Raw genomic sequence first — 24,738 nt, 5'->3', positions numbered from 1 at the left:
TGGACACAGTATTCCAGATGAGGTCTGACTAAGGAAGAGTAGAGGGGGATAATTACCTCACATGATCTAGACTCTGTGCTTCACTTAATACATCCCAGAATTGTGTTTGCCTTTTTGGCTGCTGCATCACATTGTTGACTCCTGTTCAGTATATGATTTATTAGTAAACCTGTCTTTTTCACATGTGCTTTTATATAGATTGTCATCACATCTACAATGGTACTTGTGAGCCTTTCGTGATTTTCCATATTTCTGTTAATATTTGACCTAAAATTGTTTCATACAAGTCCTAAAAGTAGATAAAGAAAAACAAATAAGTCGAATATTAGTTCTGGTCATTTATTTATTGAGGAAAATGATCCAATATCACATGTGATTGGCAAAAGTAGGTGAACCTTGCCTTTTAGGATCTGGTGTCACCCCCTGTGTGCAGCAATAACTGCATATAAATGCTTATGGTAACTTTTGATCAGTCCTGCATATCAGCTTGGAGGAATTTTAGCCCATTCCTCTATATAAAACAGCTCCAACTCTGTTATGTTGATGGGTTCCCTCCCCACCCCCTGAACCGCTCACTTCAGGTCCTCCCAGAACATTTCTTTAGGATTAAGGTCAGGACTTTTACTTGGCCATTTCAAAACTTTAACTTTATTCTTCTTTTAACCATTCTTTTGTAGAACGACTTGTGTGCTTTGGTTCGTAGTCTTGTTGCATGACCCACATTCTATTAGGAGTCAGCTCACAGACAGATGTCCTAATAGTTTCCTTTAAAATTGACTGATCTAATTCAGAATTCATTGTTCCATCAATAATGTATAGCCGTCCTGGCCCAGATGCAGAAAACAGGTCCACACCATGAAACTACCACTACCGTGTTTCACAGATGGCATGAGGTTTTAAATGCAGTGTTTTTCTTCCTCCAAATATAGCTCTTCTCATTTAAGCCAAAAAACTCTATTTGATCTCATCCGTCCACAAAACTTTGTTTCAATAGTTTTCTGGCTTGTTCAGGTGATCTTTAGGAAACTGCAGAAGGGCAGCAATGTTCTTTTTGGAGAGCAGAGTCTTTCTCCTTGCAATCCTGCCATGCACACCATTGTAGTTCAGAGCCCTCCTGATGCTGCACTCCTTAGCATTAGCTAATGTGAGAAAGGCCTTTGAGATTACCTTGGGTTCCTTTGTGATCTCCTGGACCCTACATTGCATCCCTCATCTCAATCCACCACCCAGCCCGGGCCCTCCGCTCCACTAACGAAATCAGACTGAGTGCCCCTTTAACTCGAACCTCTCATTCCCGCCTCCAAGACTTCTCCAGAGCAGCACCAGTCCTCTGGAACGCGCTACTCCAAACTATCTGGGCATACCCTGACACACAAAATTTCAGGCATGCTCTAAAAACGCACCTCTTCAGAGAGGCATACCATATCCCCTAAACCAAACCCCTCTGTACTCCACCTGATAACATGCTCCCTGTCCTAGTGACTGCAATCCCTGCTAGCCGCAACCAACCGCCCCTTGCAGTCATACCAATTCAGCCACTATACGGCTTAAGTCTAATCATTGTCCATGTGTATAAAGAAACTAATTCACTGGGGCAGTAGTCTAACAGTAATCTTGGAGCTCTTCACAGTTTAGACTGATTAAAATAAAGAATTTTATTATAGAATGCTAAAAAACATATACCACTCTAGGGCACACCTGACATAGAACAAGAAAAAAAACCAACAACGGGTAGCATGCTAGATGGGTTGGTGGCCAAATTAGATTGTAATATTGGCAACCAACTCACATATACTCCAAACAAGGTTACTGTGGGGCCGTGCACTAATGCCCCCAGTGGCCAAATAGTGTAAATAGCTCTTCCTAAATTAATAGGCTCAATATAATATGGATGTTAGTAGCCTAATAATAATAATTTGGCCACCAACCCATCTAGCATGCTACCTGTTGTTGGTTTTGTTTTTGTTCTATGTCAGGTGTGCCCTAGAGTGGTATATGTTTTTTAGCATTGTCTATGTGTATAGCATCCCACACTCTCCACCTCACCATGCCGTGCAACATCCCCTTTTACCTTCTGTATCACCTTCTTTTACAGCCTCTTTACCTTCTGTATCACCCCATTATTTGTAGTATGTAAGTTCGTTGGAGCAGGACCCTCACCCCCACTGTCTCAATCAGTTTATTACTAGATGTAACCGTGGTTTTTGTACTTTTGTCATTCTGTATCCCCATTTTTTTGTAAGCGCTGCGGAGTATGTTGGTGCTATATAAACAAAGATTATTATACGCCTAGCTCTTTGCGTTATCTTGGTTAGTCGACCACTCCTGGGGAGGGTAATAATGGTCTTGAATTTCCTCTATTTGTACACAATCTGTCTTAAGCCCCATTTACATGCAAAGATGAGCGCTCAAAATTAGTTCAAAAGATAGCTTGAATGACAGTTTAAGCGATCATTTTGCATAAGCTAGTACAGGGCAGTAATGCCTATTAGCAGCTTATTAGCTTCATTTTGCATGTAAATGAGCCTCCATTTACTGTATGCAAATAACAGCAGGTGGTCTGTTATCTGCATACAGCTCCATTGTAATCTGTTAGAACAGCGGCTGAAACAATATGATCAGCGCTGCCCGCGGAGAATCACTTACCGTACTAATGTGAAATCCTGAACGATACCAAATGATTCTTGTTGAATGAGTCAATGATGAATCTGCCTGTCTAAACGGACTGCACAAGAGCGTACGAACTAGCCGTGACGTCACTTGCTTGTTCGCTCATGCAAATGAGAAGCGGCTCGTCTAAAAGGACCCTTACTGTGGATTGTTGGAGATGATTTTGTAACCTTTTACCTGTCTGTAATACCAGACACTGCCTGTATGCACAAGTGGTGCTGTTTATGAAAAAAAGGCCTCATTTTCTGATTTCGGGCAACTCTATAACTAAAAATTAGTAATTGTCTTGTTTTTTTTCCTCCAGGAAAACCCGACAGCTTTTGGAGAAAGTGGTTTATCATGGAAGTTGCAGTGAGACTATCGCCTCTGTTGGCCGCTGGTATCTCTTAAGGCATTTACATGCCAAAAACGACGATCAGCTGATAGAAGTAAGTCTGCATTCTTGCTTTAGTAATTGATTGTTCCAGTCATGTCACATTTATAAAAACATTAATTACTAATGTCACTCGAATATGTCATAATCAAGTCACCATAGACAGGCTCATATAGTCGTCTGACAACTGCTTATTGTACTTCACAGATGACTTAATTGCTTTTGATGTCAGCTCCCGCAGCTCCATGAATGAACGTTCACATTCTTTACACTAAAATTATTTCCTAGTTATTATCCTATATGTGACACGTTCCATCTACTGGGGGAATAAGACATCCTAAAATTGCTGGAGCTTTCACTTGTATCACCCTTTCTTGGTACTTATGCTTCGGCTGGCTTTAGTGAGTCACCTTCTCGGATCTTGGGACACTGACATGTGTGCACATATTTAATATAATTGCTCCCAATTGGACATCTTTACATGGTTATTATGTCACTGTTCCCAACGGCTTCATGTAAGGTACTGCTTTGTAAGTGTGTGTATACCAATGCCAGTATGCAGTGCCCTTAAATAGATTCAGCAGAACCACCCACATACCATACATAAAGTCACAACAAATTACAGGTTATCAGAAAGCCACTGATTGCAGCCTAATAATTCCACTAGCTCCTTTCTCTAGTAAGATCTTGGGGCTGCAAAAGAATTATTTGTTTTCTAAAGGCCTTTATAGAATAAAAATGCATAAGCTGCACATAATGCTATGGTGATTTACACTGCTGCCCTTAAAGCATAAGAGTTAAAAGCTTAAGTATCAATTATGTTAAACTAATTCCTTTTGAGCAGCCCTGCTCATTATATCCACTGGACTAGTTAAATGGCAAATAGCACTTTTCACTCTGTAGTGGGGTTTAACCGGTTTTTAATCAGATGTTGAGAGTTTTATACCAATTGTGTCCAGTCTGGGCAATCCCCCAAGAGCAAAACAACTTGTACTTCCTTCACTGATACATTGTAACAAAAGGAGAAAGATATATTTAGTTTATAAAAGCCTGCTTTCACCGAATGATTGTATCAAACGCTCAGTGAAAGCGCCATAAGGACGTTTAGTCTCTGGTTGTAAACAAGCGCGATCTTATTTACTACCGGCCTGTAGGTCTTAAAAATGATGAGAACGTGGAACACTTAATTAATGAGAAAGTTATATAACTTACAACCAGCACAGATGTTTCTTGTATTGTACTTTAATCCAGACAATAAACCCAGCCCTGGTAACAAGGAGATGAGACCTTTCTTTAATACGGTCCTTTCCCATGAGCCGATTCTCGTTTGAGCGAGTGATGTCACCGCTAACTCGTTCGCTCTCTTGCAGCCTGTTTAGACAGGTAAAGGCATCATTCGAAGGAGCATCGTTCAGTCTTTCACATTCGCAGTATAAGTGAATGAGAACAACTGAACAATCGGCGTTTAAACTGATCGATAAGTAAACGAGCCAATGATGGTTTTCATTCCTGCATAAAATGATTGAAAGCGAACAACGCTCATTAGTCGTTCAATCATTGGCTTGTGTTCAGACTGTACCCTGTCTTACTGCCCTAGCTTGGATACAAGATGTGATACGGGCAGGCATGGAGGGTCTAGTACCCTGTTGTACCGCCTCTAGCTTGGATACAAGATGTGATACGGGCAGGCATGGAGGCTCTAGTACCCTGTCTTACTGCCCTAGCTTGGATACAAGATGTGATACGGGCAGGCATGGAGGGTCTAGTACCCTGTTGTACCGCCTCTAGCTTGGATACAAGATGTGATACGGGCAGGCATGGAGGCTCTAGTACCCTGTCTTACTGCCCTAGCTTGGATACAAGATGTGATACGGGCAGGCATGGAGGGTCTAGTACCCTGTTGTACCGCCTTTAGCTTGGGTACAAGATGAGGTACAGGCGGGCATGAAGGGAAGCTCTACACAGACGTAAAAAAAGGTCCACTATACAAATAAGCCTCTGTTTGACCTTTTTATAGGCCAAAGGTGGAACCACTTTCAGGGCCTCAAGTGGCAAGATCGTTCATCTAATCACCCCACATCTCTAATCACTTACATATCTGTACCTGTATGCTGAATTTTGCAGCAAAACGACAATTTCTTCTAGGGGCTTGATTTATTTATTTATGTCAAAGAGTGCATATAATATTTTTTCTCTTCTCCATTGTGGGCAGGGGTAGCAGGGGGTTGGATATTAAATGTATACTGTATATACACCACTTAAATAAATTAAGGGAACACTTAAATCACACGTTGGATCTCTGTGAACAAAAGATGTACTCAATGTGAACCTCCTCTCATCTTTGAAGAGAATGGGGCTCCAATAGTGGACCTGTCAATTCTGGTGTCCTCTGACAAATGTCAATCAGGCTACACGGTTCTGGTCTGTGAGCACAGGTGTCACTACAAGACTTTGGGCCATCACATCACCCTCAGGGAGATTGTTTGGACAGTTTGGTCAGAAACATTCAGACCATGAGCCCAATGAAAGTCATTTTGTAAGGCTCTAACAGTGCTCCTCCTGTTCCCCCTTGCACCAAGGAGTAAATACAAGTCCTGATGCTGGGTTGATGTCTTCTATAGCCCTATGGCCGGTGTCCTCATATCTGCCCCATACTCGAGACAGAGTGAATCTTCTTGTGAAGGCATGTATGGATGTAGCATCCTAGAGGAGCAGGACTAACGTTACAACCTAATTGAGCTGTGTAGGTACTACCTCATGCTACCAGTAGTTACAAGGACGTTAGCCAAATGCAGAACTACAGAGGAATCGGTTAGGAAGGATAAGGAAAGCGTAGTTGTCTGTCGTCACAAGCTACAAAACCATTCCCTTTTTGGGGGTGTCTTGTTGTTGCCATTCACGCGCATCTGTCGTCACTTTCATTTGCACCAGTGCAGATGAAGTTGATTCACAAATGCTTATGTTTCCTGACTGGACAGATTGATGTCTCTGAAGTTTAACCTCTTAAGAACCAAGCACTGTAAATTTACAGTGTTTGATCCTGGGCTTTAATCCCACCAGATTGCAGATGTACAGCGCTGGATTAAAGTCTCTGCTCCTGCAATGAAGCAGGATCAGGTTGGGTTGTCAGCTGTTAGTCACAGCTGAGAACTCGGAGAAGGGAGAAACTGTGTTTAATCACATCTGCCTTCTCCTTTCCATGGTACATAGCGCTCATTGAGCGCTATGTACTAAAAAGTGGAAGTGTTTCTTCCACTACGCGAGCTGATGTTCACTGCTGGATCTCCCTGTTACAGCATTGCTGCAGGGTCCTAGCAGACCCAAATCAGCTCTGTTAGTGACTATTGTCATTACAGGGGGAATGTTTTCCCCTGTAATTGGGGTACCTATGGATGCTCTAGCTATAGTGGAAAAGTGTGTAGTAAAAACAAACCATGTGAATGACCCCCAGAGGTCGTATATGACGTCATGAGGTTCATAGATGGTAAAAAAATTACAGAATAAAATAAAAATATACATAAAAACTGAAAAAGACCCAAAGCCGACGCCAACCAAAACCGTCGCCGTATGAGCTCTGTGATCCAAAACCATGCATATTATAAAGCAAAATGTCCGAAACAAAATGAGAAACACATTCCTATACTTTGTTTTAGTGTAAATATACTAATTTAGAAAAAAAATGTATAAATGTAAAAAAAAAATCATAATTTTAGCTTTTTGCCTCTTATAAAACTAAGAAACGGTAAAAAAGTCAGTAAGAAAGATATTTTTAAAAATCGCCCTATATGTCACGGGGGGAAAAAACAGCAAAAATAATTTTGGTAGCTAAACGACAAAAAAGGGGCCGTAAAACCACATGGGTAAAATCCCTAAAAAGTGTCTGGTCTTTTAGGATCAAAACAGCCTGGTCCTTGAGGGGTTAAGTGACTTTGGGTTATAATGTGCTGACTGAATGAGTAAATAAACAAAGTTAAGTGTTCCCTTCATTTTTTGAGCAGTGTATTTCTGTATTGCAATTATTTTTTTCATTATGATCAAGTAGTTGAATGTTAATAAAATGATGATAAAGTTTTTTTCCCCCTGTGAAGTTTCAGGATATCCATGTTACACTCTGTTTTATTATTAATTTGTTCTGTTTTTAAGGTACTCTTACAAAATGCCAAAATCCATGAAGATGAGAGAGTTCTTGAACTCCACAAGCAACTGTCTGAAGGGTCATAGACTTCTGAAGAGATTACAGATTTTTGTTTTCTGTTTTCTTAAAGTTATCAATGTGTTGCTTAATAAAACTTACAGCATCCAGCCCCCAAATAATACTCTGCACTTTGTTTTTAGCTTTGCCAAAATTACAGAAAATTTATGTGTTCATCAGTAATTGCTAATTTATATCCAGTATATACTGTACAGCCGTGGCAGTTGTTAACATGACTGGCGCATCATGATAACTCGATTAACAGTATTGTATTACATTGTGATTAGAGATGAGCGAACGTACTCGTAACGAGTACTTACGCACCCGAGTACCGCCATTTTTGAGTACTTCAGTACTCGGGCGTAAAGATTCGGGGGGTGCCGGGGGGCGGGGAGAGGCGCGGCGGTGCGGGGGGGGAGCCGCGGGGAACAGGGGGGAGCCCTCTCTCTCTCCCTCTCCCCCCCACTCCCCACTGCTACCCCCCGTGCCGCCACGGCGCCCCCCGAATCTTTACGCCCGAGTACTGCAGTACTCGAAAACGGCGGTACTCGGGTGCGTAAGTACTCGTAACGAGTACGTTCGCTCATCTCTAATTGTGATTGTTTTCATAATGCTCTAAATGCCAAGTTGACATTTGCTACATCTGTATATTCAGATAGAAACATAATCAATACTGGTAAACAAGTATGCCATCTTCACATAAAGTGTACTCCCTGATTTTAAAGGGGTTACCCTATACTTTGGGTACAGATGTGGCAAACTTTAACTTTACATTTCACACTGTAGAATTGTTACAAATCACGTAAATGAATGGTGCGGTATATAACGCATTAATTGTCAGTGGTACCCAGCTTTTCAGAATAAGCTGCCGTGTGTGTTCATGAGGTGTAACCCTATTTCTGGTCATTATATTACTTGTTTTCTGCATTTATCACCATTTTTCCCTCTGTGGGTGGTAGCTCTGTTTTCAGTTCACTCTGAGCTGATGGAAGAAGCCTCCTGTTATGATATCTAATATACTCTTTGCACGGAGAAGATTGCATAATCTACTCTCTGTATATAACACACAAAAAGGGAGAAATAACATAACCAGGGAGGGCACTAGAGTAGTACTGTGCAGTGTAGATGTAATTCCAGTAGCCATAAAATAGTAAACAAGAACTTTTACCAGCAGGCAGTCTCTGTGAGAGTCCGTTTCTCTCTGGCAGGTGCAGTGTAGCAGTAGCAGGTCAAGCCCCCATAAAATTGTAGATTTGAAAGGGACCTCCACGGACATCGGGGTCATGCAGGATTCACTAAATTATCCCAGCCTCTGTTTGAAGACTTCCATCGAAGAAGAAGGAGAACTCGCCACCTCCCATGGTAACCTGTTCCACCCATTAATCACCCTCACTGTCAGAATGATTTTTTTTTTCTAATATCTAATCAGTGTCTCCTCCCTTTCAGTTTCATCCCATTGCTTCTTGCCTTTCCTTGTGCAAATGAGAATAGGGCTGATCCCTCTGCACTGTGACAGCCCTTCAGCTTTTGTAGACCGCTGTGAAGTCTCTTCTCAGCCTTCTTTTTTTTGGAAAACTAAACATTCCCAGATTCTTTAACCATTTCTCATAGGACATTGTTTGCAGACCACTCACCATCTTGGTAACTCTTCTCTGAGCTTGCTCCAGTTGATCGATGTCTTTTTTTAAATTGCGATGCCCAGAACGGGACACAGTATTCCAGATGAGGTCTGATCAATGAAGTGTTTAGGGGGATAATTACCTCACGTGATCTAGACTCTATGCTTATCCTAATACATCCCAGAATTGTGTTTGCCTTTTTTGCTACTGCATCACACTGTTGACTCATGTTCAGTCTATGAACTATTAGTATACCCTAGTCTTTTCTTTTTCACATGTGCTGCTGCTTATCCCAATTCCTCCCTTTTTTATGTGCATTTTGCTTGCCTAGATGCAGGGCTTTGCATTTCTCTTTGTTAAATACCACTGTGTTAAGGTGGTTTTACACACAACAATTATCGCTCAAAATTTGTTTAAACAGCAGCTTTTGAACGATCATCTTTGTGTCTAAAATGTGTGCCCATCCTGCACTTACCGTACATTCTTTGTCCATTGCTGAGTTCAGCTCAGCATAAAAGCCATCATCCCTGATGAGAGGGACCGCATGCTGAGTTCTCAGCGGGCAGCACCGATAACATAGTTTTTATTCAGCAGCCCAGAGGAGAACAATGGACATGTATTTAAAGAACAGACCACCTGCTGTTCTGTAAATTCATCTCCTGGGAGCTGATTAACATGCAAATGATTTTAATTAGCTACTAATGGACATTAGCAGCTAATTATCATCATTTAGTACCTAATGCAAAATGATCGCTCAAAGCTGTCAGTTTGACAAATTTTGAGCGATCATCTTTAGTCGCCGCCCACTGTTCATTTGTCCAGATCTTTTTGAATGCTCTCTCTTCTCCAGTGTTAGCCATCCTTCCTAGCTTTGTGTCGTCTGCAAACCTAATCAGTTTCCCCTGAATTCCCTCCTCTATATCATTTATAAAAATGTTGAACACTGGGCCCGGTATAGAAACCTTGTCTCCCACTTGAGACATTCTTTCAGTTGGATGTTAGTCATGGCCGAGGACCCAGAGGAGAAGGCAGAAGCACTGAGTGCTATGTAGTAAATAGAGAAAGCGGAAGTGTCACTTCCGCTATTTGACCCGGCAATCATGTGACTTGATGTTTTTGCCTGTAACTGGGGCTCCTATGGATTCCCCATCCAGTGTGAAATTTAAAAGAAAGACCATGTGAATAACTCCCAGAGGTCTTATACGATGTCATGGTGGGTATAGATGTTTAAAAAAAATTTTTTAAAAACTTGTTATAAAAATAAATTAAAAAATTACAGCATAAAATAAAAATACATGTAAAAAAAAAACGACCCGATGCCAACCAAAACCGTCACCATATGCGCCCTGTGATCCAAAACTATATGAATTATATATTAAAATGAAACTATTCACGTACTTTATTTTTGAATAACTATACTAATATTAAAAATAAACTAAATTATAATTAATTTTTTTTAAAGCATTTTTCTTCCCCTGTGATGGGAAAAAGCCTGCAAAAATAATTTTGGTAGCTGAAAAAAAAATAGTGCAGTTAAAACCACCGCATTGGTAAAATTGCTAAAGGGTGCCTGGTTCTTAAGGGGTTAAGCGAAGTGGCTTCCAATAATTTGAGCATTTCTTCAGAAATACGTGTCCAACACACTCTCATTCCTTGAGTAAAACTTCTTTATTAGACTTCAAGCATATACAAGCAATTATTCGCTTACATGTCTCATGCTACGGTGCTCTTAGTCATAGTAAGTCACAGTCGTGCTATGACTAAGACCAATATAGACGTTTAGTTACAAGAAAAGACAGCGACGGGTATTTTTGAAATAGTATATTTGTATCCCCGTGGGTTTTGTCGACCATGGGACAGCAACGCAATTTTTAACTTGTGTAATTTGGTATGTGGTTTCCTTTTTCATTTCATAGGCGTTTGCCTGATATATGGCATCAATGTCGTTCGTTGGAATACACATGGAAGTAGGAACACATGAGGAAAGGTTTGTGTAACCACTGCAAACTCACACTTTATATATTATAGAAAGGAAACTAATGGCTGTATAATGAATAGGTTCATATCAAAGACTGCAATCACGAGTCCCTTTGTGATCACTACTTAATACATACACTGGCATAGCACGCACTTTTCAGCTATTGTCACATCTTCAATACTAAAATGACACCTTGCATCGTTTTCTTAATTTGTATTTCATTCACAACACCCACTGCTAAATCAACACTGGTGACTCAAATCCAGTCCCGAAAACACCCTATATCAACAATTACTGCAGTACTTACATATAAAAAGGGAGAGAATTATGAAAAATATGTCTCATTAATGTGCACAAAGCACAAACACACAGCTGGCTTCCATTGTAGTCAATGAAAACTGTCCGTCCCGCAATACTTCTGCTGTGAGCACAGGGGAAGTATTGCGGGAAATCGTGTCACCGCACCCGCGTTTCATGCACTTCACTGCGTATGCTTGCTGGCAGAGACACTCGCTGCGGATCTGTAGAGGTGAGTATGGGGTTTCTGGGGGGGGGGGGGGGCGCCGAGTCTGATTTTGCTACGATATTTCGCAGGCAGAATTCAACCCGGCCGTGGGCATTAGGCCTTAATGGAGCGTTGGTCGCAAATGCACAGGGCCGCTTAATTGCTTCATTTATTTCAAGGTGGCTGACAGAAATACCTTGATACAAGAGCTTGACCATCTGTATCCACCCCATAGAAGATGAATGCAGTGGCATCGCTCATGTTTGACAAGTGCTGCATTCATTCTCCTCCTCAGTGCAGGGCATGCAGCGCCTCTGCTTCGAGAAGAAGGGGAGACATGGACCTCTCTTCTCAGGATTGGTGGGGATCTTAGCAGTGAGACCCCCACCGATCAGACTTATCAGTTATCCTATGGATAGACAATGGAAGTCTATCTTGGGATAAGCTCTTTAATGAAGACTAGTCCTATTTTCCAAGCATAAGTAGTCCACCTGCAAACCGCCAGTCTTTGTATACAGCTGACAGCAGTAGAATGGTAGGGAAGGTGTAAGTATGAGAATGACACCCCTGTAGTCAGTGCCCCTGATGCTAAAGGTGGTAATTGTATACCCTCTGGTGGCATGGTTTATATTGAGCAGGTCCAGAAGCCAAGTCTGCGCCATATACAGTGTGTGCCAGTTGTCTTTGATGCTCATACTGATCGCTGTTGTTCACCCTTTAAATGCCAATGTCAGTTCTAACCGCAGCATTTAAATCCCCCGATTGGAGTTCAGGGGTCTCAAATGCCCCTTAGTGATCAGATCGCAAGGTGCTGTTTGGTTGTCATGGTAGTCAAGGGCTTTCTGAAAGACCCCAGGGCTGCTATGTATTTTTGCCTATTATAACAGGTCTATAGCTTATTTTAATACAATGGCGGCAGAAATACCATGTACTGCAGTACTGAAGCATTACAGTATATGGTACAAGCAATCAAATGATTTCAAGCTCAAGTGCTCTATAAGCACTGCATGAATATTAAAATTATTGTTAAAAAACTATATTGATAGTTAAAGAAAAAAACAACATTTCCTGTATTTGTAATTTTAAAAAATGTAAACCAACCATACTTGGTCTCACCACGCCCATAAAAGTTCAGTTATCAAAATAGCACATTAATTATCCTGCATGGTGCACGTCATCAGAAGAAAAATTATACAAATGCCAGAATTGCACTTTTTTGGTCACCATCTCCCAAGAAAAAATGTAATAAATGGTGATCAAAAAATTGTATGTACTCCAAAATGGTATCATTAGAAACCACAGGTTGTCCCACGAAAAACAAGCCCCCACACAGCCCCGTGGATGGAAAGATAAAAGCTGTGGTGGTCAAAAGATGGCAACACAAATAAACTTGGGTCTTGTTGTAGTTGTATTGATCCACAGTGTGTACACTGTACAAATAATATCCCTCCCCCAGATGGCAAAATTGTGTTTGTTTTTTCACAAATATCACTTTTTTTTAAAGTTTTTTTTTTTTCTTAAAGTCCACTGCATGGTACATTAATTAGTACCAGGCAAAACAAGCCCTCAGACAGCTATGTAGACGGAAAAAAGTAAGTCATGATTTTTTGAAAGTGAGGAGGAAAAAAAAAGGCCCACGATCTGAAGGGGTTAATTTATGGCACACACAGCAACGTTTTTTTAAAAGGAACTGTTTAAACAGCTTCACTGGAGTGAAAACTGTCATCTGTTGCTGCCACTACCTACGTCCTTCCTCAGGCCATCTTTAGAGTTAAGTAGCTCTATTCATTTATTGTTCTACTGAGGAATAAATTGAAGTCAAGCGGTTTGAGGTTGCTAATCTGTTGATATATTACCATGATCATCGCGATGCTTACACTTATTTTCTTAATATTTTATGGATTCCAGTGTAGCTCTTCATTACACTCCAATATTTCACAATAATGACTTTGTAGCACTGCCAGAAATTTCTGTATTTCGTAAAGGGAGAAATACTAAATAGAGAAGATTTCCATAACAAACAAGTTGTATATCAAATAGTAAGTGCATCAGGGCACAGTCACTAGAACGGAATGATCCTAGCGGGGTCTAGTATTGCCAAGAAGATCTCAATCATCGTTCAGCTCCACAATTTTCCGTCGTATTTGCTTGATGTCTTTCTGGAATCTTCTGCTTTCCAGTTTCACTTTAGAGTCTTGGATTTGTTGAAGAGAATTCAGAGATGCCTGTATTGCTTGGAAACCTGCTTCCGAAACAAAACATTGGTGTAAGAAAATGGTGTAAGGAATACTGGGGCAGATTTACTAAAGGTGCCTTTACACTGGATGACAGTTGGGCACATAAGTGTCCAATAGCTGTCCCACGGAGTACCAGACAACTATAGCTCCTGTGCTTGAAACAGGAGTGATACTCGTTTAAGTGGATGGAGATTGGAACGATCCCTGGCTACTCAGTCTGCTCGCCTCCGTTCACAATAAACCGGAGTTTGCTCAAACATTGAGCAGCTTCTGATTACACAACAGTCGCATGGTTTTTAGTTCTGCTAAAAACCAAGTTTCTGACAGGTGTCACCATGTAAAATTACCTTAAAACTGTCTAAGAGCTAGATAGTGTAAACCTAGACTAGATAGTTTTAAAATGTGGCAGAATTATCAGAATGACTCATGGTGGATAATAAATCTGGTGTATCTTTAGACACTTCTGCCTAACTTTATACCACCTATTAGTTGGCCTCGTTTACATCTGTTTTTCTGACAAAACTTTGGGGCAATTTTGCTGGTGCAGTTATGCCACATCCCCTTCCAGGAACAGGCAGTATATATTCAAGTGAATTGCAGTGGAGTAAATCGCTGGTGCTCCAACTTACATGTCTAAATGCACAACTGGTTGTACCTTAGCCGATAATTGGTTCAAGTGCCATTGCTAAGAGAAACGGAGAGGCAAGATTCCAGCAAGTAATAGAGCTAAGAAGTTAGATCACTGAGCAGGTTACCACAGGAGGTGTTGAGTTCTCCTTCAATGGAAGTGTTCAAACAAAGTCTGGACAAATATTTGTCTGGGATGATTTAGTGATCCCGCATTGAGCGGGGGGGGGGGGGGGGGGGTGTTGGACCAGATGACCCTGGAGGTCCCTTCCAACTCTACCGGTCTATGATTCTCTGGTCTGGTCAGATGAATCCAATTTTCTATTGCATCATGCTGATGGAAGGGTCAGAATTGGGTGTAAGCAGCATGAATCAATAAACCCAGTCAGTTGTTCAGAGCCTCCGTCTAACTTGCGGCAACTGGAAGAACCTCTCCTGTCCGCATGGGCCAAGACTCCTGCAGATAGATTCCACTAGGTGTGGAAATTGATGTCATGACAAATTGCTGCATCTCTGAAAGCCAAAGTAGGTCCAACATACTGCTAGATGGGTGCTTTTACTAAAGTCTCCATTCATTGTGTATTTTAGAATACTTACACTATTTCTAAGGGTTCATTTACACACACAAAAGATCACTCAAAAATTTGTCAAACTCAGAGTTTTGAGCGATCATTTTGCATAGATACTAATGGGCTTAATCAGCCCTTTAGTACTTCATTGCATGTATTTCGAGAACAGCAGGTGGTCTGTTCTCTAAAAACATCACTATTGTTCTCCAGCGTTACAGTGGCTGTTAACAGCTGTTAAAGAACGTTATCAGCACTGCCGTGGAGAACACAGCATGCGGTCCGTCTTATCTGATCGTCATGAGGGATGAGGATTTTATGCAGACCTGAAGTTAGCGATGGGCGAAAAGTGCATGGTAAGTGCCCGATGGGCGCACAATGATGAATCGCTCTAAAAACGGCTTTTGAGCAAATTTTGTGCAATAATAATCATTGTGTGTAAAAGAGCCTTAAACCAAAATCAGGTATGAACCCAAAATGGAGAAGAAATACAAATGCTATATTATACTTTTGCATCCACTCCTGCTTTTGACTTGCTGACCAATACTGACAAATAGTGCTGTGTGAAAGTGGGCAAAAGAACATTTTCTTTGTTTAACATCTAAATACTCTACACATGAAGCGGCTTCCTTGGTTGCTCTCAAAAGCACTTCTGCTCCATTTACAATAGTTATCAGAGAGAACACTTCTTATACCACCTCCCACACACTCATTTAAATGCATGTTAGTTACTAAACTTGTGTGAATTTGTTTTAATTAATATTTCCCCCCCTCAGTCTGTATGATGATATAGTAGATGATGACTGAGCTGTTATACAAGAGGAATAACAGTAACTTGCCTGCTCTGTATTCACTCTTCATATTCTCAATCTCATCCCAGATTTGGCCTTCAACTTTTGTGATTTTTGCAACCATTTTGGCCTCTGTGTTTTTCAGCTTGGTGAACTTCACATCTAGCTTTTGTGCATGATCGGTGTTGTCTATTTTCAAGCTCAGGTGATGTACATTCTCTTCTAGTCTTTTTTCTGTAGTGAGCTGTGAAAGCAAAACTCCATTATACACAGAAAACACGTTGCTTTGTACACTGGTATGAACTACATGACAAACCAATGCGGTCTTACAAGGTTTCCTGAGTTCCATGTGCTTTAAAACAAACAAAAAGTAAGATATTTTATACATGATTCCTACATATGCCAGTTGTCACTGCTAAAAACTAAACTACAATGGCATACAGGGGTGGACAAAAATATGGAAACACTGTATAAAATGCATGGGATTTTAATTATTAACACTGAGCTGCTCTTTTGACCTCTGCTTGGCTGAGTGGTTTCCTGCCAAATTTGTGTTTTCTTCACCTCTTGCCCTGCTCTGGGTGGTTTTGGAAGCAAACTGGTAACAGCTGAGGGGCTCAAATCAAACCTTGTTGCTCGGGCAGATGTGCTCTTTTGCCCCTACAGCATCTTTGTTACATTACCTCCATTAAAAACGGTCTCTATATGTGTTATTGAAATATGATTTATAAGCACATGTAATTTTAGGCATGCATTTCGTACGGTGTTTCCATATTTTTGTCCAGCCCCTGTAACTATATGTGGTACAGAGCTAGCAGTCTCATCAGGGCCTTTGTGCTTCAAATGGTATGTGGGGGACCCAAGATGTTCAAGTTGTAGGTCTGCTAAATCAAATATTTGAGAAAAAGAACGTCGTAATATTTTCTACAGATGCCTTAATTTATCATTTTCCAAACCTTGGCACCTCTGACCAATTCATTTAGCAGTTTCCATTAACCAATGGCATTGCTAATGTACTGTAAACGAAAATAATGCACTTACTGAAATAATCATATTTCTGGCACATTATAAATTATGCTATTTCAAACCACTAACATATATCAGTGTTCAAAATTGGGCAAAACAATGTATTTCTCAGAAATGTTCAATTAGGAGAACAAGCATTACAGTCACAGAAACTCTTAATTAAGGAAAGTGCATCTAACTAATAAGCAAAACAAATGTCAAGCACTAGCTAACAAGCCTTGAGTAACTGAATGTTAGTGATACTTTTTTCATAACACACACTTTATTTTTGCACTCAACACTGAAATTAGAACACCAAAAAAGGAAAAAAGTTTTGGAATTATGGAAATCGCAGGATTAACAGGTGTGTTAATGATATGCAAAGGATGAAAAAAAAGGGAAACAAAATATTCAAAACCTCTTGATTTTTTTCACTAGCGAGTATGAGAACTACTTGCAGAATTACAAGCCCTTACAAACCTTAGCATGCTATCAATGAGGGTATTAATGGCTCTCTGAGAAATGTTCTGCCACACTGAATGCACTTCGGCGCGCAAATCATCAAGATGGCTGCTGGCAGCTCCCTTTGCAATTGCGACCAATGACTTCCCAGATGTGCTCAATGGGAGACATGTCCAAATGCGATGCAGGCCATGGTAGCACGTTTAGGTCACACAGACTTCTCACAGTTGCTTAAGAAACATTTGGCTGAAGTTATGGTGTTGAAAAACAGCTCCTGAGACGCTGAGCTGTTAGTGTAACTGGAATGAAGACTAGAGGGGTCCGGCTACCACACATTATGCCACTCCACAGCAAAATCCCAGTAATAGAACCAGTATGATATTCCCTCATGAAGGTCTTTTCATGGTGATGACCACGAGGTCCCCAGAACAATCTCTGGCTTACAAAAGTAAGACTCATCACTGAAGTGGATAGACCTCCACTTCAACCCCCATTTCCATCTTGCTCTGCACAATGATAGCCTTTGAGAGCAGTAGTGTGAGGTCAATGGAACACCTGTCTCTGGCCATCTAGCTCGTAGCCCAATGTCATGCACGTGCCATCTGATGGCCTATGTAGCTACTGCTCTACACTCTAAGCTTGGAATGTGACATGCAATTTCACTCACAGTGTAGAATGGATCATTACACACCATTCTTCTAATTCCGGCCATTCAAGTTTGTTATTGTTCTCCCAACCACTGGGACACGCAACGTTGAAGAGCGCTGACACCTCAGTCTATATGGGTAGCTATTTGCCGAAGTGATAAACCAAGGTCTCTAGTTCAAGGATTCTGACACGCTCAGTTTGCAACAAGTGGTAATAATCGGCATGTTGATGAAGAGGATGCATCGTACAAAAATTTCCACAAGATTTGTTCCGATATTTGAGGTTTCATGTGGCTGAAAAAATTTGCATTTGTTCTGGCGTTTATACCATTGAAGCCCCTCCCATGTGCCACACATTGGAACTATAACAATTTTCACTGAGGCAGTTATTGTCTATATAATCAATTATCTAAGCTCTTCACAGTTATAGACACTTAAAATAATAATCTTTATGGAGCAACTCGTTAAAACTTAGAGGGCTACCATTGACAGACTAACACGAAACTACAAAGACACACAAAACTCTGACTCCACTGGGCTGTGATTGATGTGAGCCACAGTTTAGGAGGAGAGGTGATGGTCTTTGGCTTGCTGAACCACAACTAATTATGAGAGAGTGGAAATTAGTGGGTTAAAATTAACCCGCAGCAGGCTAAGGCCTGCACAGGAGTAAATATTCCTGATTGGTGAGAATGCAGGACTTAAAGACCAGAGACGTATATAAACTAAATCCTTTCTCCATATGCCAGTATATACCAGCACCCGTTTCGTTACTCTCAGAAGATCAGATGGAACAAGCGTGGTGCAGGAACTATATACCTCCTAATCATAAATGCAAATCCAAGAGCAATTAATCTATGGTTCTTGCTTGGATAAATCAAAGGGTGATGCAAGGTTCAATGCGAACATGTTTCCATGTCAGATTATGGACATTTCATCAGGAACCTTTCGCATAGAATCACTATTAGCAGTGTCGCTACTACCCTGTTTCCCTGAAAAGACATACCCTGAAAATAAGACATAGCATGATTTTCCAGAATTTTTGAGGATGCAAAATGATTTTTCAGGCTTTGAGGATGCTTGAAATATAAGCCCTACTCCAAAATTATGCCCTGCTAACAGTTAATTTTAAAAAGTCAATTTAAATAGTGTCCAGGCAGCTATACATGTAAAAAAGTTAAACCTTTTTGAACAAAGATTAATATAAGACACTGTCTTATTTTGGGGGAAACATGGGAGCTAGTGGATCGTCCATAGGTTAGTAAACTGAACTAGGTAGAAGGTAGCCAACTCCGATGCACAGAGAAGGGGGCCACAGTGTTAGCGGAGCTGGCTCATTAATATTTATAGCCAATCACCGCCAAAGTTAACACTATGGTCTATAAATGATATTGCTAAAACAGCAATGATTTCCCCTTGGTTTGTTGCTAGTCACACCAGCAGACCTTGCTGCACCTTGGTTTGTTGCTAGTCACACCAGCAGACATTGCTGCACCTTGGTTTATTGCTAGTCACACCAGCAGACCTTGGTTTGTTGCTAGTCACTCCAGCAGACCTTGGTTTGTTGCTAGACACACCAGCAGACCTTGGTTTGTTGCTAGTCACACCAGCAGACCTTGGTTTGTTGCTAGACACACCAGCAGACCTTGGTTTGTTGCTAGTCACACCAGAAGACCTTGGTTTGTTGCTAGTCACACCAGCAGACCTTGCTGCACCTTGGTTTGTTGCCGATTAATAATAAAGATTATTATTTTTTAAGTGTCTATAACTATGAAGGACACATTTGAACTACATGCTTGAAAATTTGATCATTTGCATATCTTTACAACTTTTCCTTCTCGGTTTTGCAATTTCAATATTGAGGAGTGTATCTATACATATATATGGACAAAGTTATGGAAACCAAACAAAATGCATGCCTTAAAATCAGTTTCTACATGTCTTATTGGAATATAATTTATAATCCCATGTAAGTGGAGGTAATATGACACAGATGCTGACGGGCAGATGTGAACATCTGCCAAAGCAACAAGGTTTCATTGGTCAGGGGTCTGAACCACGTAGTTCCTGTTACCAGCTGGCTCCTAAAACCACCCAGAGCAGGGCAAGAGGTGAAGTAATCACAAATTTGTCGAGAAACCTCTCAGCCAAGCAGAGGTCAAAAGGGCAGCTCAGTGCTAATTGTTAAAACTCCATACATTTCGTACAGTGTTTACATATTTTTGTCTACCCCCTGTGTATATACACACCACAGTGAGCTGTAAACATTAAAGCCATCTCACTAATATTCTGTAGGTCCCCCACATACTGCCAAAACAGCTTTCACCTGTTAAGGCATGTACTCAACAAGACCTGTGAAGCGTGTCCTGTTGAATCTGGATTTAAGTCCTGGAAGTTGTGAGGAGGCCCTTCATGGATCAGACTTGTTTCTCCAGTACATCCTACAGATGCTCATTTGGAGGCCAAGTCAACACCACACTAAACCCCGTCAGGTTCCTCAAACCATTCCTGTACAATTTTTGGAGTGTGGCAGGGAACATTATCCTACTAAAAAAGACCACTGCTATTAGGAAACACTGCTGCCATGAAGCGGTATACTTGGTTTATACAATGTTTAGGTAGGTGATATGTGTCAAAAGTATCATTCACGTGAATGCCAGGACCCAAGCTTTCCCAGCAGAACATTGCCCAGATTATCACACGGCCTGTGCCGGCTTGTCTTCTTCCCACAAGCCATATGCACTGTATTCTGACACCTCTCTTTCATGGGCTGCATTAACTTTTTCAGGAATTTGTGCTACATTAGCTCTTTGGTGGGATCTGGACAGACAGCATAGCCTCCACTTGGATGTTGTCAAAGTCATTCGCATCTTTATGTTTCCATTATGTTTTGCTTCCTACACATGAATTTCAAGATCTGACTGTCCAGTTGCTCTCTAATATATCCAGTCCCTTGATTGTTATCTCATTACAATAGAACCTATGTTATTCATGTCAGCTGTGGATTTAAGGTTATGGCTCAAATCACATATGCAGCGTCCAAGGAGCGGGTCCACAGCCGAATTAATAGTGGGGTAGATGAAGACCTTGTCACAGGGCTCTACCATCTCCTCCCCTGGGTGTAGCTCGGGACCCAATTACGTTACTGCTGGGGGAGATCACGGGCAGTAACCAAGGGTTACCTTGAGTCCATTTGTCACACGTGATGTCACCGTTCCGTCCCCTGCGGTGAAACTTGACAAAATAAAGTAGTCCACACCCAGGGAAACTTTCTGAACAAAACTGGGAACGGTTGGTAATGTCAGTTTACTGTAACTTGACAAAGTCCAAACCACATCAACAGTCCTGGCACAGCAAAGAAGAGTAGATAAGAGCAGCACTCAGGGGTTAATTCCAGAGAAACTTTATTGCCCACAACGTTTCAACTCAGAAGAGTCTTTGTCAAGTGCTGGGTTACATACACACATGCCAACATTAAATAGTTACCATAACTCCGCCTCCACCAATCACATACATAGAAACACCATCACATTACATCATGTCCACCTCCATTGGGTGAATCAGTTTCACATCACCGGTGCAGCATAATCAAAATCAATACAACCATAGTGTTTGATTTACCCTCACATGTGTTCCTGACGGGTACTGGAGAGGTCGCACATTGATGACGTCACTTCTGTCCGGGACTCCTGTCTTTAACATCACAGAGTTCAATCTGTATGTTTCCCATGTATACGTCAGAGTCAGCTGACAGAGCACATGATCGGAGCTCACACCCGGCTCCTCCCACGCAATCCGGCCACTGAACCCAGCAGTATCAAGGGACTCCTTCAGTCTGTACGTCACTCACAACTGGCAGAACACGTGATCGGAGCCTCCACCGGACCTCCCCCACATGCATCAGTCGCTGGAAAGTGCCTGACATGTTCTATACTACTCATTACTAGTTATCACTTAAGTTAATACACTATCTTTACCCCAATCTGGCTCAGGATCAATGATCCCGCCGTAAAAACCGGGAGGGATATCATCAAGCCATAGCCATTGATAGTGTGACCTTCCACCTGTAGTCGCGTGACCACATGTGTAGGTGCACAAACAGGGCTTTACCCTAAGAGACAGTGTCAATTATATGTCATATATACACCTTACAGCAAGTATATGTGGAATCCTATAACTAGCGCTAGTCAATACCTGGACCCATCTTGATATATCATTGGCACTATACACCTATGGCAATCAATTGAACAACATGAGACCTCAAAAGATCAACAACGCATAATACGTCATGCTAGTATGTTTTTATTCATTTATTCTGTTATTTTATACAATGTAGCACCGGACATGGGAAACTGCATCACCCAAAGGAACCTACAAAAAAACAAACAAGTGTTAAAAAAGGAAGGGTAAAAACAATACACAAAGAATCAATGCTAAACCAATTCATCAAAAACAAGTTAATCTACAAATAATAAAGGGTTATACTCCACATTAAGGCCCCTTGCCTTGGTTGTGCGTCATGCCACAACATGGTTAAGGGGGATAGTTTTGCACATCCAAGGACAGGTAAAAGATTTCGGATTCGTGGATGGTACAGTTGCTGGTCTGCGTTTGTGGTGTATTTAATCAGTTGTCCATGCGGCCTTCAAAAACAATACACAAAGAATCAATGCTAAACCAATTCATCAAAAACAAGTTAATCTACAAATAATAAAGGGTTATACTCCACATTAAGGCCCCTAGGGGTTAGGGAATCTAACCTGAAAATCCATTTGGCCTCCAATAGCTTCAACCTCCGTTCCCTGTCTCCCCCCCTCTCGTCTCTCTCAACCGAATCGATAACCATAAATCGAAACTGACTAATCGAATGGTTGTGATCTTCAAAATGTCGGGGAATGGGGAGGTCGAGTTTTCTGGTCCTAATATTGCTTTTGTGGTTTGACATGCGTTTCCGAACCTCCGTGGTTGTTTGTCCCACGTATTGAAGGCCGCATGGACAACTGATTAAATACACCACAAACGCAGACCAGCAACTGTACCATCCACGAATCCGAAATCTTTTACCTGTCCTTGGATGTGCAAAACTATCCCCCTTAACCATGTTGTGGCATGACGCACAACCAAGGCAAGGGGCCTTAATGTGGAGTATAACCCTTTATTATTTGTAGATTAACTTGTTTTTGATGAATTGGTTTAGCATTGATTCTTTGTGTATTGTTTTTACCCTTCCTTTTTTAACACTTGTTTGTTTTTTTGTAGGTTCCTTTGGGTGATGCAGTTTCCCATGTCCGGTGCTACATTGTATAAAATAACAGAATAAATGAATAAAAACATACTAGCATGACGTATTATGCGTTGTTGATCTTTTGAGGTCTCATGTTGTTCAATTGATTGCCATAGGTGTATAGTGCCAATGATATATCAAGATGGGTCCAGGTATTGACTAGCGCTAGTTATAGGATTCCACATATACTTGCTGTAAGGTGTATATATGACATATAATTGACACTGTCTCTTAGGGTAAAGCCCTGTTTGTGCACCTACACATGTGGTCACGCGACTACAGGTGGAAGGTCACACTATCAATGGCTATGGCTTGATGATATCCCTCCCGGTTTTTACGGCGGGATCATTGATCCTGAGCCAGATTGGGGTAAAGATAGTGTATTAACTTAAGTGATAACTAGTAATGAGTAGTATAGAACATGTCAGGCACTTTCCAGCGACTGATGCATGTGGGGGAGGTCCGGTGGAGGCTCCGATCACGTGTTCTGCCAGTTGTGAGTGACGTACAGACTGAAGGAGTCCCTTGATACTGCTGGGTTCAGTGGCCGGATTGCGTGGGAGGAGCCGGGTGTGAGCTCCGATCATGTGCTCTGTCAGCTGACTCTGACGTATACATGGGAAACATACAGATTGAACTCTGTGATGTTAAAGACAGGAGTCCCGGACAGAAGTGACGTCATCAATGTGCGACCTCTCCAGTACCCGTCAGGAACACATGTGAGGGTAAATCAAACACTATGGTTGTATTGATTTTGATTATGCTGCACCGGTGATGTGAAACTGATTCACCCAATGGAGGTGGACATGATGTAATCTGATGGTGTTTCTATGTATGTGATTGGTGGAGGCGGAGTTATGGTAACTATTTAATGTTGGCATGTGTGTATGTAACCCAGCACTTGACAAAGACTCTTCTGAGTTGAAACGTTGTGGGCAATAAAGTTTCTCTGGAATTAACCCCTGAGTGCTGCTCTTATCTACTCTTCTTTGCTATTTGGAATACGGTCCAGGATCCAGGACTTTTGAGAGCGAGCACCTCTTGGAGTGGAATATCTTCCCTGGAGATACACAGGGTTTACGTGTGCTGTGATCCATTTACTATTTGAAACAGTCCTGGCACAGATACTACAAACTAGAGTGGTGTAACAGGGAGAATTCTCAGGGTATCTCAGATGATCCACAGTCAAAGTTATCTGTGCGATCCCACTCCTGGCAACTCTTTCTCTCTCTCTACCAGTTCAAACACGTTAGTTGTGCCTTCCTTGCTTAGAAGCAGCTTGCCTTACTCTCACTATTCAACAGCTGTACTAAGGTTTCCTAGATAGGATGGCCTAGGCTAAGCATCAGACCATCGCTCAGCCTCCCCCATGCTCCACACATGGACCGAACTCTGTAGTCTCTGATGCTCACTCAACCTCTCCCTCCATCCGTTAGGCTTCTACTCCCTCTGTCTGTCACACTCCTACCACACTGCATTGCATTCTTGCAAACACATAGAACAAGCAACATCACATGACTCACAAAACGATACATTTTCCAGACATAACCCAGACATTAACCCATTCAATACTGCAGAAGTGCAATACACATATATCTAATGCATACTACACAAAAGACGCTGACATGTGACATACACAAGACATTAGAGGGGCCCCACTAACTGTGGGCCAGTACACATAGAAGTTTGACTTGAGCTCCAGTGCAGCATCCCATAAGGTGATTCCGCACACAGGGCATACGTTGAGGAGCTGGGAGGGTAGGGTGGTCACTTGTCACTTGT

The 24,738-nt window shown here is 41.5% G+C and overlaps 2 protein-coding genes and 1 long non-coding RNA gene across 4 annotated transcripts in view; 1 reads left to right on the top strand and 2 right to left on the bottom strand.

The window, feature by feature from the left end:
- SKIC3 (SKI3 subunit of superkiller complex) overlaps nt 1-7,389 on the top strand; it is a 114,102-nt gene extending 106,713 nt beyond the window's left edge. Inside the window, exons 40-41 of the mRNA XM_066603004.1 lie at nt 2,975-3,098; nt 7,187-7,389. Of these exons, the coding sequence (XP_066459101.1) occupies nt 2,975-3,098; nt 7,187-7,264 (202 nt within the window). The 3' untranslated portion in view covers nt 7,265-7,389. The remainder of the gene's footprint in view (nt 1-2,974; nt 3,099-7,186) is intronic.
- A 3,114-nt stretch (nt 7,390-10,503) lies between these two features.
- Nucleotides 10,504-24,738, bottom strand: part of FAM81B (family with sequence similarity 81 member B) — a 57,076-nt gene continuing 42,841 nt past the window's right edge. For both annotated transcript variants that reach the window (XM_066603002.1, XM_066603003.1), the window contains exons 8-9: nt 15,607-15,802; nt 10,504-13,579 (exon numbers count right to left, since the gene is read on the bottom strand). In XM_066603002.1, coding sequence (XP_066459099.1) covers nt 13,446-13,579; nt 15,607-15,802 — 330 coding nt within the window. In that variant the 3' untranslated portion in view covers nt 10,504-13,445. The remainder of the gene's footprint in view (nt 13,580-15,606; nt 15,803-24,738) is intronic.
- Nucleotides 21,959-22,791, bottom strand: LOC136627690 (uncharacterized). Its single transcript, XR_010792814.1, has 2 exons — nt 22,433-22,791; nt 21,959-22,043 (listed from the first exon to the last, which is right to left on the bottom strand). It is a non-coding gene; the product is annotated as an uncharacterized lncRNA (long non-coding RNA).

This window comes from Eleutherodactylus coqui, chromosome 5 (genome assembly GCF_035609145.1).
Source record: "Eleutherodactylus coqui strain aEleCoq1 chromosome 5, aEleCoq1.hap1, whole genome shotgun sequence".
Lineage (NCBI taxonomy): Eukaryota > Metazoa > Chordata > Amphibia > Anura > Eleutherodactylidae > Eleutherodactylus > Eleutherodactylus coqui.
The sequence above is the reverse complement of the archived record's forward strand: the minus strand, read 5'-3'. Positions and strand labels throughout refer to the sequence as shown.